We start from the raw sequence: 15,670 nt of genomic DNA on the forward strand, positions 1-15,670 counted from the left end.
TAACGTAAGATGAATTTTAGATATATAATAAGACAAACATATAATGTATGGAAAATGATAATAAAATTGATGATACGCTCACACTATTGATCAGAAATTCATTATCTGAAGAAATGGATTAGAAATTCATTATCTAAAGGTAGTATGACAAAAGCAAAATATTCAAACACAAAACAGTTTCGATCGATCTATAAGTTTTAAACATTCGATAAAGATATGTTCAAGATCTCCTTTTTTACCAGTGTTCCAAGATCTCCTTACATTTATCAGTTGATATAGCATAAGTTTTGCTAATACTAAGTATACTTGCGCATATCTTGCGAGACCCCTTCCAAACCGGAGATAATAACAGCTATCAAATCTCTGATAAATAACAAGTCTCCGGGAATCGATAACATTACAAATACTTACAACTGATCCGCATCTAACTGCTGAATTTTTGCTCCCTATAATCAGACAGGTGCGGTTAATAAACCGCATTCCAGCGGGCTAGAAAAGGGGTAACATTATGAAGCTTCCAAAAAAGGGCAACCTCATACTATGCAAAAATTGGAGAGGAATAACTTTGCTTACCGCAATAAATAAAATCTGCGCGACCATCATACTCAACAGATTAATAAACAAGATTGAATTTCGAGCTGGCCAAGCAGGCTTTAGACCAGAATCCTCCTGCATATACCACATTAATATTGTTAGGGTAATAATGGAACAATCGGTTGAATGGAACACACCCCTATACATGGTTTTTGTTGACTTCGAGCGTGCCTTTTGACAGTTTATCTCATGCTGTTTTATGGAAAATTTTAGAGCTAAGAAACATCCCGAATAAAATACTTTCCATTATAAAGCCACTGTACACTGGGGCGAAATGCAGCGTGACACACAACGGAATCAACAGCGGCGAATTTGACATACTTACCGGAGTCAGACAACGATGAATGCTTTCTCCGTTTCTTTTTAACATAGCAGTAGACTATGTTCTCCAGAACTTTAAATGGCGAAACATATTTGGATTTTATGGAAAATCAGTTGCCTGTTTTATTAAAAAATATTTCCTTACGAAGAAGTTTGTTCTGTTCTTCTTCTTTTTCAATGTCGACGATAAGATCGTAACTTAACGATAAGATCGTAACTCCTTTAATATTAAATAATCAGCTTATTAAACGAATATTTTATTAAAATGAAAACAAATTTTATAAAATTAAAATAGAAGTACTATTTAACAAAAGAATATTGACAAAAACATCATTATCTCGAAATAACACCTAAATTTTGTACTTTAGTAACATAGCCACAAACGCATAAATAAAAATAGATTTAGCAAAATTTAATAGTTATTTAACCAACACGTGTATTAATAAGGGCGATTAACAATTGAGATATATTAACGCGCGAGCGTTAATGTTCGAGATTGTTAATCGCCATTTTAATTCACGAGTTCGTTACAAAACTTTTCCGTCGACCGTACTTTTCAGTAATAAAGATATCTTAGTTTAAATTTTTATTTACTTAACGATAAAAAATAATTTTTTCAGCTTTCATTAACTTTATTCAAAGTTTAATTTTCCTTAGTGGTAGTTTTATTATTGTAGACAATAATATTCGAAATAGTACAACTACTGAAATTATTCATTCAAATATTGATTTTCAAATACACAGCGGCTACTTCACTTTAAATTTTTTAGTGGGAATATAAATAGGTATATGTTTGGTTGCCCACACTACAGGTCACTGCCAATCACAGAGCATTTAATTAATTTATGCAAGCAATGTATGTTGTGTTGCCTATAATGAAATCGTTTATTAATAGAAAATCATTTATTAATAGGGGTCATTAATCAATGATTTTGAGGGTATTAAAATTGATCATAAATGGACGGTCGACGGAAAACTATTTTTAATAAATGTTAACAATATTAGATAGGATATAATTTAATCTTATTTTTTTTTACTTTTTTTAACAAGGTTTAAATAGTTTAACGGTATGCTTTAAGCAAAATATCTTAAAATAATGTAATGTAAGTTGTCAGGCTGTTGATCACTCAGCATATTATGCTCTAAATAATAATTTACATAGAATCTATACTCTGCCTACTTTTAGTAAAATATTTGTCGCTTATATTATGTCTCATAACAACCCCAGTTATAATAACATCTCCTTGAATGTATAGCGTATTTGTTTTTCTTGGATCACCGCGATATTTGAATTCTCCTGCTAATTGCCCATTCACCCAAATGGAAAAATGGTCGACGTAACTTCGGATGGCAATGCTAAATTGAGAAGATGGAGTAAATGGACATTTGTCAACTCTTTCCTCTGGTCCCCAATCGCCATCTAACCAAGAATTTCGTACAAATACATGCCTGGTGTTTAAATAACCTGAAAAAAAAAATTATTTACTTAATTTAATTAATTAATATTTAAGAAATTTGGCTGGGACTATGTCGTTTAGCCACAGATTATATTAATGACATATTACTGATTAAAATTAAATGTATTGTAACATGCCTACTTTGAAAAGTAGGTACTTGCAGGTATTGATTAAATTTTAGTAACTACCTCTATTCTTATAAGTTATTTATTTTTATGCTAACTGATAATTTTTGTTTTCCTAAGAATTTCAACTAATAGATTATACATGATTTGTCGAATAAGGCAATTAAACATAATATATTAACTGAAACCGAATATAAAGTTTGAACAATTTCGAAAATAACTCTTTAGATGAATCCCTGTATTTGGTACATTCGAAAAATGTGGCTTAAGTCGCCAACTGAAGTGCCATTATACTGACAAAAGGAAGACATATGACCAGTAGAATATTTTATACCACATGTTTTACCACAAAGTCCACAGCATGTTCAAAGAGCCCTTGTTGCTTTAGTGGCTATTTGTCAGGTGAGCATTCGACATAAGCATCATATTGATACTTAATCTCTTCTAAGATTGATAGTGTTCATCGTACGAAATACTTAATCTCTTCTAAGAATGATAGTGTTCATTATCGGAGGTTGAATTGTGAATTTTCTCCTATTTGTATCATTTTATTAGGATTTATTGGCAGTCCTTCAATCATACTGTCATGCATATATTTAACCATTATAACTATATCGTCTGCATAGCCCAGAGTGGTACAAATTCCTTTTCATTTGAACTTTTTAAAAAGATCATCAACGACTACTGATCACAGTAGAAGTAACAAGACTCCTCCTTGAGGGCAACCTATTACTCCTCTTATAGTGACTGGCATCCCTAAGATAGGTAATTATTTAATTATATTCCTAATACTGAGCATGGATTGAATCCATTTAATGATGGAAGGTGGTATCTGGTGGATCTTTTCCTTTTGCGGTAATGTTTATAAACTTCAACGAGGTGTTATCAAATGCCCTATATCTATAAGGACACATTATGCCATTTTTTGACGAGATGGCCTTTCCCAGGTCTTTAACTACACAATGCAAAGCATGTATTGGCATGTAAGGTTGATAGTCAAATTATTCTTCTTGAAGAGGTATATTTGAATAGTGTTCTCTCCTTATATCATTAGTATTTTTTCCATACTTTTACTTTGAAATATAGCCTAAGACGTCCTTGATGATCTGTATATTGATTTATCAAGCTGTATCTGTATCATCTTCAATAAATGTTGAACTAAAAAAATAGCCATCTGGTAGTGATCTACTTTTTGTTCCCTTCCACTTTCTTTGGATAATTAGACTCTCTTTATTGTTGGCAGCGGTGATATGACCAAAAGAAGGTCTATAAATATTCTTGTAATAACACAACTTCTGTTTTCTGAGTACTAACAAAATTACTGTTTAGAGTTTTCTGAATTGGTAATCAATATAAGAAATTTTTTATAAAAGTCATACAAAAACATTGCACGTATTTAAATCTTACAACTTAAATTAAACATCTTTCTGCAGATATGATATCAGTGTTCCTTATTCTCATTAATTTGAATGATGATATAAATAAAGTGTTCACTAAGTTGATTTCTTCTGCCACGTCCAGGTTAAGGACAATAAATGTAAACAAATAGATCAGAGCATAGGCGTTAGAACAGCAAACGAAGCATGGAGAACAATAACATCCTACTAACGGATAGAAAGAAAAGAGTTCAGTCCTCACCATCAACCTAATACCGCTAAAAGATTGGAAAGATTATTATCAAAATTTATTGACTGAAGATAACCCACCATTTTTATTGAAGATAATAATTACCAGTATTTTCATTCAGAGACATATTTTATAGGAGAAAACTCAGGTTTACAGGTCTCCTCGTTAAAATTTTAAAGTATGGCCCGGACTTGCTACTGATACTACTCGCTTTTATGTTTAATTGCTTTTTGAGTGTCAAAGAATTGCCACCTGAATTGAAAACATCCTTCTTATTAAATATCCATAAAAAGGTGACAGAAGAAAGTGATGTAACTAATTACATTAGGCTGGCTCCATGGTCCTAGGTATGATTGGGTTCAAAGGTTGAGGTGATCTCTTCACAATATTGTCTGAATTAACTGGTTGCTTGCATGTCGACTCGGTCGCATGTTTCTCACAAATTGACATAAAAGCAATATAGCGCCTGTTCCCACTCAGATCACAAGGCGTATTATTTTATGTTGTCTCACTTTTAGATATTCTTTTTCCCCTTTATAAGCAATTCTGCTTGTTCATTGGCGGATTAATACCTGTATGAAAGGATGTCACTTCATCTTTTGCGCAATCGTCCGATACTTCTTCTGCCGATTGGTGACTTATTTCTTGCTATTTTGACGACACGGGTTTCCCCCATTCTACTTATGTGGTAATTCTATTCTTTTTTCTATGTAGTGTCATTCGTTTATACACTGTACGTTACATTTTCTTCTAATGTCTTCTTTTCTCTTTCGATCTCTCAGCGTATTTCCTGTAATTCTTCTCAGTACTCTTATCTCTGCCGTTTCCAGTAGTCTTTGTGTTTTGTCTTGTTTCTGAGTCTTGTCATTATTGGTCTTACACTGGCTTGTTCAATACTGATGTCATCAATTTCTATTTTACATCTGGTTGGATATTTGCTGATCACTATGCTTTTAGTTTTCTGAGACGAGATTGTGATATTAAATGTCTTTTGCTCTTATGTTAAATCAGTGGACCAGTATTTGCAGACTATCTTCATCTTTTTCTTCTTCTTCTTGATGTGTCTATCCGTTACGAATGTTGGCGATCATCATAGCAATCTTTATCTTATCTGCAGCAGCGCGAAAAAGCTGCACAGATGTTGTATTAAACCAGATTCTAAGGTTCTTTAACCAAGATGTTCTTCATCTTACTGGACCTCGTTTTCCAAATATTTTTTCTTGCAGGATGGTTTGAAGGAGAGCACATCTGGATTTATTTCGCATAATATGTCCAAAGAACTTTCAAGATTTGATGGTGGTCAGTACCTCTCGGTTCCTATTCATTCTTCTGAGGACCTCCTCATTTGTGACTCGGCCAGTCCAGGGGATCTTAGGCATTCTCCGATATAGCGACATCTCAAATGCTTCCAGTTTTCTGCACATATCTTCGTTCAAGGTCCACGATTCAACACCATAAAAAAGGACAGAGAAGACGTAGCATCACAGCATTCTTACTTTTGTATCAAGAGAGAGGTTGTGACTCTTGAAGAAGGCCCCCATCCAATTGAAGGTGGATCTAGCTTTTCCGATGCGTGCTCTAATCTCCTGGTTGTTGGTCCATTCTTCATATATTATGGTGCCGAGGTAGTTATAGTGCGTCACTCTTTCTACAGGGGATTGGTTGAAGTAGAGTTGACCTTCTGTTATCCTTTTCTTGCTAATTATCATAAGCCTTGTCTTCTTAACGTTTATATTGAGTCCATATTGTTGACTGTAATACGTGATTTTATTCATAAGAACTTATAGGTCTTCTAAGTTGTCCGCAAATACTATGGTATCATCTGCATATCTGATGTTGTTTCGCCGGTAACCATTTAGTAGAATACCTTTTCAGTTTCGTGCAAAGCTTCGATAAATATTCTTTCAGAGTGCAGATTGAAGATTAGTGGAGAGAAAATACAGCCTTGCCCCACTCTACGCATGATTTTCACATAATCAGTGTGTTTACCTTCAACTTTGAGATTTGCTGACTGATTCCAGTAAATATTTCTATTTATTTTCAGATCTTGGTTGTTAATTCCTGTTTCATTTAGTATTTGCATCATCTTGGCGTGCTGTACTCGACCAAACGCTTTCTCGAAATCAACCAGACATGCGTATACGTCGCAGTTGACGTCTTTGCATCTCTGGAATAAGACTTTTACTGAGAACAAAGCCTCTCTAGTATCAACAGCATTTGTGAACCCGAACTGGTTGGGGGAAATTTGACTTTCACACAGCTTGTAGATTCTCTTATGAATTATCTTTAGGAACAATTTCATGAGATGACTCATGAGACTTATAGTACGGTAATCTTTGCATTTTTTGGCTCCTGGTTTTTTTGGAAGTGCAATAAACTCAGATTTCAGTCATTCTGTTGGTAGAGTACTCTCCATATGTTGTTAAATATCTTTGCGATTATTGCTATTGATTCGTTGTCCATCATCTTGGGCTATCAATATTGCGTCGTCTGCGTAACAGAGTATTTTTACTTCTTTGTTCCCCATCCGCTATTCTCTTTCTTTGTTAATGCTTTTGATGATTTCATCCATGATTAAATATGATCAACTTTTAGATATGAATTGTCCAAAATCAGGTAGTTTCTCATTACTTGTCTGATTCTTATGCCATTGGCCAAATGATTGTTTCCTTTACCTTCCGTCAGTAGAAATTGTGCAATTGAGTTAATTTGAGTGAAATAAGTATCTCATTGTGAGCAGCAGTAAGTGTTACTTCAAAAAAATATTGCCCACCAATCGCTATGGTATTTCTCGCTGTATCTCCGCAAATCTGCGCATAATTTTTCTATTTATTTCTAATTTTCACAATATTTTTAAATAAATAACATTATTCTGTTATTTGCTGTTTAAATATGTGTGAAAATAATATTCGACAATTTTTGTTAGGTTTTTAAAAAAAATTGGTAAAAATATCTCTCATCAAGATTTATATTCACAATGTCAAATAATAGAGGTCACGTCACTCAGCGTCGTGACTGCGCTACCAACCAGTCGTATAAACAAGTAAATCCATGGCCTACACTAATTAAGATTTTGTTCGATGACTCCATACATACCACTCATCTATATTATTATACTTAAACTCGCGCTATTTCCAATGTCATCCAGAATATATTTTTGAATAGCTACATATCCGCTCTGCCCTACCGTATTAGTGAGCGGAATATCAAGTAGATATTATTAAAACCTCTGCCTGAGTTTAATTAAAACAAAATAACGAACTTTAATAAATTAATTAATGAAGTTATAATTTGGTTACGACAGTTTATTGTGTTGTTTTCCAACGCGAAACCGAACTTCTGATATAGTTCCGATGAACAAAGGTCCGAGCTCTATTGTATCGGGTGTGTTGCCCAAACATGACTTAAATTTTAATAAGGATCGTCTAAAATAAAGACTTTGCTGATGTCAGAATAGAAGCGTCGCTATTCTAACGAGTTACTAATTGATATGACATGATTAAAGCTACAAAAACCATACACAACATTAACGAGTTCGTCTCAAACTTTTAATTGTTTTTAATTATTAAGTGAAATTTTTTGTTAACTTTAATGGGCAAACTCTGTAGATATGTTACAATAATTAAATGCAGAGATAACAGAAGTAAAAATACACACTAATGAAAATGAAAAACAATGGGAGATGATTGGATAGTATCAAAAGTCATAAGAATTAGTAGACAATTAGTAATAACTAAATACAAAAACTATTGAATTCAAGCCTACAAAATCAAAAGATCCCATTCAAGTCGAATAAAGCAGTTACAATCTTACCACACTAAAATGGAAATTAAACTTAATCTTTATCTCTAACTTTTAATCTTGACAACTAAACATTAATTAAGTCGTCGTAACATTTATAAAATCTGTAATAGCGTATTAACATCAAAATTAGAAGCTGGATCTAAATTAGTCTAAAAAGCAAGCAAGTTGACGCTATTTTTTATGGATTTTATTAAGGAATTTTACCTGACGAAAATGTGAAAATGTGAGCTCTGTTAACAGCTTTGAAAGAATATAGAATGGATGTCCAGAATACCAAGGATACCAATATTATCTACAAAATAAAGAAAACACCGGTGGAAATCCAACGAATATCCAAAGGTTGTTTATAACCTTCTTCTTCCCTTCTTCTTTGTATGTAAACATGACTCTGTCTGTTCATAAGAAAAAGTGAAGTACTTATGGAAGCGCTTAATTTTCGTAAGTGGTCTTCACTTTTTTCTTCACATTTTGCTCATTTTTATCTACAGATCGTTTAAAAAAACTGTCCAAAGAGGTTTGTTGCAACTGTAACTTTCTCCCACATTCCCAGGATCTCCTTTATAGCTCTTGTAGAGACAACGTCTTCCAATTCTGGCTTCTTTTCAAAACTAATTTTTCGTTGAACCACCGTATGCTGCTGCGAATTTAGTTAGTCTAACACCTGGGTTGTCATCTCCTGAGACTGTTCCTCGATAAGTTCGTTTGCATCTCTTTCATCCACCTCCAGACCCATGGATTTTCCAAGAGGAACAATCTCATCTACTACTGACACTTCGGGTTCCAGTCCTTCGCAGACCCTTTCATCTAAAACCTCAGGCCACAGCTTCTTCCATGCAGAATTTAAAGTCCTTGTTGTAACACCTAGCCAGGCCTGCTCAATAATTCTTAGGCATATTACTATGTTAAAGTGGTCCTTCCAGAACTCTAGAAGGGTAAGGTTTGTGTTCTCCGTCACCTCAAAGTAGCGCCGAAAAGTGTGCTTGGTATACAACTTCTTAAAACTAGAAATCACTTGCTGATCTATGGGCTGCAAGATAGGAGTGGTGTTGTCTGGTAGGCAGAGAATTTTTATGAACTTGAACTCTTGGAGTAAATCATCTTCGAGATGTGGTGGGTGAGAAGGGGCATTATCGAGGACAAGAAGGATTTGCATGGGTAGGTTGTTTTGCTGTAGATATTTTTTAACGGGGGCAAACACCAGGTTTATCCACTCCACAAAGAATTTTCTGGTGACCCACGCCTTTGGATTTGCCTTCTCATAACTGGTAGTTTTTCTTTTAAAATCTTATATGACTTGAAGGCTCGGGGATTTTCTGAATGGTACACTAGAAGAGGTTTGATTTTACAGTCGCCACTCGCATTGGCGCAAAGTAGCAGAGATAATCTATCTTTCATGTGTTTGTGACCTGGGATCATCTTTTCCTCTGCCGTTATGTAAGTCCTATTCGGCATATTTTTCTAGAAAAGCCCTGTCTCGTCAGAGTTGAAGACTTGCTGAGGGATGTATCCTTTGGTTTCTATCAGTTCGGAAAACGTTTTGATGTAAACCTCAGCTGCTTTCACATCCAAACTTGTTGTCTCACCATGCCTGACGACGGAGTGAATGCCGGTCCTTTTTTTAAGTTGTCAACCCAGCCCCGACTGGCTTTAAACGAGTCTTCCGATTGATCATTTATGGAAGTGTGTGAGATCTGCTTCAGCAAATCTTCGTAAATCGCTCGTGCCTTCTCACATATGATGCTTTGTATTAAGGTTCCTCCTTGAAGCTGCTTCTCTGTCACCCACACCATCAGTAGTTTCTCCATCTTTTCATGGAGAGAAGTCCGGAGCTTAGAAATTATTGTAACGCCCTTAGCTGGTATTATACTATTTATCACCTCCTTCCGTTTAAGTACAGTACATTTTATTGATGTGATACGTCCGTACATCCTCGCCAAGTCAGTTACTCGTATTTATACACCTTGTTCATGTTTTTCAATGATTTTATGTTTTAGTTCAATAGATATCATAGTCTTCTTCGGAACCATGGTTGTAAAAATAAATGTAATATTGTAATGTAAAAAACCATAAAACGCGAACTCAACTTATCAACAATATTTCGAAAATGAGGAAAACAAACAAAGCAGACAGACTGGGGTCTATAGTAAAAATTTACACAGTGTAAATTACACCCACACCAAGAGTGCAATATGGTTAGGATTAGTTGTAGAATCCGAATTATTGTCGGATTTAACTTCCAATGACCATTTAATTTGTCGGTTCAAGTAATAGTCACGTACAGACCCGTAAAATTATCTTTATGGCAGGCCGCAAAGATCTATTACCAGTAAAACTACCTTTTATTTACAAAGCAAATTAGAAGTAGTCAAATAAGAGGTATGAATTTGAATAAAAACCGATTCCTCGTATCTCAAATCTTGCTCGCATCTCAAAGCAAAATATCGCTCGCTCCGCGGCTCGTATCTCAAAACAATCGTATATTAATTAGTGCGCTCGTATATCGAAGCTAAGAATCAATAAAAAACTTTACTAAAGATTTTAAGGTTAGATATTGAAAAAAAAGAGTTTTGAATTTCATAATAATAATGAGCATAGAATTTTAAAAAACAAACACTTTATTTGCAGTATAATTTACTCTTACAAGTTTATCAGATCTGTATGACACAAATTTCACAAGTTCGTAATCGAAAATTTCGTTTCTACTCAGTTCTTTTAACTTTTCACGTAAGACGTCTGCAGCCTGCTTGACCTTCCTAATGAGTGTACGGACAGGTACATGTAAACTCTGCTGCAGTTTTATGTAGACCATTGTTTAGTAATGTAGAAGTGTAGATACAAAAGTGAGGATATTGGAATGAGAATGGTAAAAACGGTTAGAAAAATGGTAATAAAGGGATTCGCATGGATTTGCGGTGAAATGTCCGTCTTTAGATTCATCCGTCGGATTTCTTAATGCGCTTTCCCATTGTCTTCGGTACAGGTGACATAAAAGGCAAATGATCATTGCTCATATTCTTCCGAAGAGATGTCCGTTATTGTGAGGTGTTCTTTGAAAGAAGAATTTGCAATCTTCTGATGAATGATTTTTGATGGCCTCTCCGATAAGTCCTTTTGAGCTTTCATCTTGCAGGAGTTGCTGATGACTTAACTGCTTAGTTTTCGAAGGTCGCTTACGTGATTGTGTCCCAAGTCGCAGTGCAGAATATTTTCCGCAACTAAAATAACTATAGAAATATAAACAGATACTGATCATTTTCAGACAACTGGACTTTATTCCATAAAATAAAGTCTTCTTTAGTTTTAAAATTTTAATAGTTCTTTGCATATTTTTACGTTTCATGTGAAAAATTACGTTATTGAATTATAAAAAATGATCCATTTATGGTTAAGTCAAACAAATATTTAGATCTTCAGCTGGTATTGCAAAACTATAAGAGTACAATTATAATTCTACACAGAAATTATTTATACTAAATGATTTTCCAATCTTGGCACTTTAAATTTTTATCAAAAATACCTAGCAAGAGAAATGTAGGGTATTTCTTAAAAAACTTGAAAAAACAATAATGGCATACATCTGTGTTTAGATTTAAACTTCTAAATATGCAGGGTATTTTACTTTACCACCGTTCAAGGAACATGGAAACTGTGTCAAGTAAGAAAAATAGTGAAGTTCTCTAGAATTAGGTGCTCTATCAGTGATAACTTACGAATAACATAGAAATGTTAAAAACTCTATAGAAGAGTTGCTTCCATAAAGTCCTCGTAGACACACCGTCTCAGGACTAGCAACTTCAACGTGGAGTCATATGTCGCCATGTTACCTAATCCAACGGTGACTTTAACATCTTAACATTTTATAAGAAATACTGTAAACCAAATGTAAAGAATTATTTTTTAACGGGTTTTTACCCATATATTTAGTGGCTACATTCATGTACTCCTAGACACTGATGATGGAATTATGGATTCCGAAAACGTTTTGTCTAACATAGCGCGTTTGAGTTTTTAAATATATACCTTTTACAAAGGATTTTAATAATTTTTTTAATATATGGTATACAGCCAACTACAGGAACGTAGATTCCTTGTGGATATAAATGTTAAATAACTGGTAAATTCCATGAACAAAAAAATTTATAATAGAAAAAGAAGCCTAATTCGTTTTTATTATATTCTTACGAGCATTTAAAAACTCGATCAACTTTGGAGCCCTGTAAATCCCAGATAAAGTTATAAAGCACAAAAGAAAATTTATTCAAAAATTTCAGTTGGTTTTGTTGATAACTTTTTTATTTTATCAACAAATAATAGTTAATTACTATTTAAATGGGAATAAGCCACAATTAAATGTTAAAGTACGTTTATTGACGTTTCAATTTCCTAGATCTAATTTATTTTTTGTTGAACAAGATATTGTAAGTATTGAAGATTTGCTTTTCGATGTAATATCAAATTCTGATTTTGATCAAATTATTTTTAGTTTACATATAGTATATGAAAATTCATATAAGAAACAAAGAAATATACATTTAAATAAATTTAATATTCTTTTAGAACAAAACAGTACATACACTTTAGATAACCTAAATAGAAATAAGGACATATTAGCGACAGTTGTCAATCTATCAAATAGACATTTAAATGCAACGGAGAGTTTAATACTGTCAAAGGGTCTAAACTTTGCTGTCACTCATCCATCCATTCCAAAATTAGACATAATAAGCTCAGTGAAGAAAATATTTCAATGTTTACCAACCCACGAAAAGGAAGAATACAGAGTATTATGTAAACTTGAATTGGAAAAATATATTAAAATTGAACAAAACATAAGCAAAGAGGAACTACCATAATCATCCTACCAGCAGACAAGGGGAATGCAACTGTGATAATGGATAAAATTCAATATGGAAACAAAATTAAAGATCTAATAATAAACGGACCTTATACAAAATTAACAAAGGATCCAACAAAGCCTTTGGAAAACAGAATATATAGAACTTTATTTAAGTTTAAAGATTGTTTAACAAGTTAACAGAGAAGATTAATTACACCTCGTTACAGTAAGATCCCTCATTTTTATCGAGTACCGAAAGTTCATAAAACGAATATACCACTTAGACCCATTTGTAGTAGAATGAATTCTCCTTGTAGTGAACTATCAAAATTTTTATTAAATATTATACAACCATTTGCAAATAAAAAGACATTTATAAAAAATACACAACATTTTTTAAATAAATTATCCAATATTGAATTTAATTCAAATAATACTTTGGTAAGTTTTGACATAAATAGATTTACGAACATGCCATTAGATAAGACTTTAAATATAGTCAACACAAAATTAGAGAGTGACGATACATTGGCAACTAGAACAAGACTAAACATATCAGCTATAATGAAGTTATTAACATTATGTACTGATAATACATATTTTCAACTAAATAATGAATTCTCTAAACAAAATTTTGGTCTAGCAATGGGCTCTAGTTTATCTCCATTATTAGACGATAAATTTATGGAAGATTTTGAAACAAATATTATTTCTAAACAAAATTTAAAACCCACAGTAAGGTGTAGATATCTAGATGATGTATTCTTAATATGGCCTCATGGATCAGAGCTGTTGGATGCATTCCTGAATGATATAAACGATAAAAAAGAGACAATAACATTTACCATGGGAAAGGAATATAATAACACACTACCTTTCCTGGATGTTTTAATCTCTAAGAACGATACTAGATATGAGACTCAGGTGTATAAAAAACCAACACACACCAACAGATATTTAAATTTCAAATCAAATCACAATCTTAATATTAAAAAGGGAATCATTAAATCCTTATATGATAGAGCCAAAGTTACTTGTTCTAACGAAAATCCGTTCTTGGAGGAAAAACATTTCTTAACATCTGTTTTATTGAAAAATGATTATCCTTTATCGTTTATAAATAAGGAATTTTCAACAATCGACCGAATAGAACAGAACAACTTAGAACGATATCCTACAGCATACACAAGGAATAATACGAGGAAAATAACAATACCATACATAAAAGGATTGCCAGAAAAACTTAAAAGGATAGAAAATAAATTCAACATTTTAACAACATTCAAAACAACAAACATATTGAGATCTATTTTGTCTAAAACCAAACCTAACAATCAACAAGAAAGGACGAAGAATTGCATTTATAAAATACCTTGTGAATGCGATCAGTTTTATTTAGGTGAAACATCAAGGCCATTAAATGTTAGAATAAGTGAACATCAATCTTATATTAAAAATAGAGAATTTGATAGATCTCAAATATGTAAACACGCATGGGATAACGAACATAGGGTTCAATGGAATGATTCAAATATAGTCCTAAAAGAAACGGATGGTAAAAAGAGAAAAATCAAAGAAGCGGCTCTAATTATGCTAAATGAGACCAATTGTGTCGCAAATTCCTCGGCAGAATGTAGTAGGATCTGGTTACCCACATTAAAAGAGGAAGTTATTAAAACGAAAATACCAGTATTATTAAGTCGATAACACATAGAGGATGCATAATTTATGTTTTTTAAATAACAAACATCAGAATTTGGTGTTTATTGAAAGTAAACTAAATGCACGACCAAATACTTACCATGTCGGGATAGTATTATGAGGTTTTTTTCCTGGTTTTTCCCTCATAATTTACTATGGAATCACTAACAGGAGATTTTTACTGTCATCATGGCATGTGTTTGTCTTTTTAAAGACGAATTACATGCTACGATTTTTTCTGACGGATATTCTTAAGTTAAATTTGATTTCATGTAATCTTATAAGTAAAGTCGTCCCAGGAATGCATCTCAACAATATTGGCAATATCATTTTAAAGTCGTCTACTTTAAAATGTATAATGTATGTCTGAATTGTCAATATAAATGAGTCAGATAAAATTAAATTATTTTAAGAATTTTTCACCAAGTAACCAAAAAACAAAATTTTTTTAATTTACTAATGTTTGTATTTTGAGAACGATTTCCGAATTGGAAATTGAAACGTCAATAAACGTACTTTAACCTTTAATTGTGGCTTATTCCCATTTAAATAGTAATTAATCTAACATGCCACAAAAAAATAGCTTCAGAACAATACAAATAATAGTTTATAAAATTTCTGTAGAGTTGCTAGTTTACGGGATACAGCGCACCCCTTTTGCATCCCATTTTCCAAGATGGCGGACCGAGGAAAAGGGTAAAAAATAAATAAAAAATACAGCTCCAATTTTGGCAAATGTTAATTTGTTGCGTTTATTTTGCACCTAAGTGAATTATACTTAGATTCCATTGACATGATATGTACAGTTGTGCCAATCACTACTTAAACTGTATCTACGTGAGCGTGTGTGTGAATTATCTGTACGTGAGTAGATTGCCAATGTACAAATTTTAAAATAAAAAAAATCTTGTCTCAATAAAAAATAATTCTCAACTAAATAAAATTTATACAATTATTAAATTTTTACGGAGTTATGCATATCAGTCAACAATTCAAACTCAAACATCCAAACCGTATATTTACGATAACTTAAAAAATGTAGCCGAAAATTGGAAAGACAACATACACAAAAAGAAAAATCGAAACAAGGAATCGAAATGTAGAGGTAAACTGAGCGTGAATTTTCCATCAAAAGCGAATTGGAGATTATTGTCGATGACGAGTCGTATTTTACAGTTGGCAAAACTAATACATAACCAGCTTTT

At 32.8% G+C, this 15,670-nt stretch overlaps 1 protein-coding gene across 2 annotated transcripts in view; it reads right to left on the reverse strand.

Annotated features, from left to right (window-relative positions):
* Window positions 1-1,156: 1,156 nt before the first annotated feature.
* Window positions 1,157-15,670, reverse strand: part of LOC140439452 (galectin-8-like) — a 138,160-nt gene continuing 123,646 nt past the window's right edge. For both annotated transcript variants that reach the window (XM_072529366.1, XM_072529367.1), the window contains exon 6: window positions 1,157-2,380. In XM_072529366.1, coding sequence (XP_072385467.1) covers window positions 2,070-2,380 — 311 coding nt within the window. In that variant the 3' untranslated portion in view covers window positions 1,157-2,069. The remainder of the gene's footprint in view (window positions 2,381-15,670) is intronic.

This window comes from Diabrotica undecimpunctata, chromosome 4 (genome assembly GCF_040954645.1).
Source record: "Diabrotica undecimpunctata isolate CICGRU chromosome 4, icDiaUnde3, whole genome shotgun sequence".
NCBI classification, from domain to species: Eukaryota; Metazoa; Arthropoda; class Insecta; order Coleoptera; family Chrysomelidae; genus Diabrotica; species Diabrotica undecimpunctata.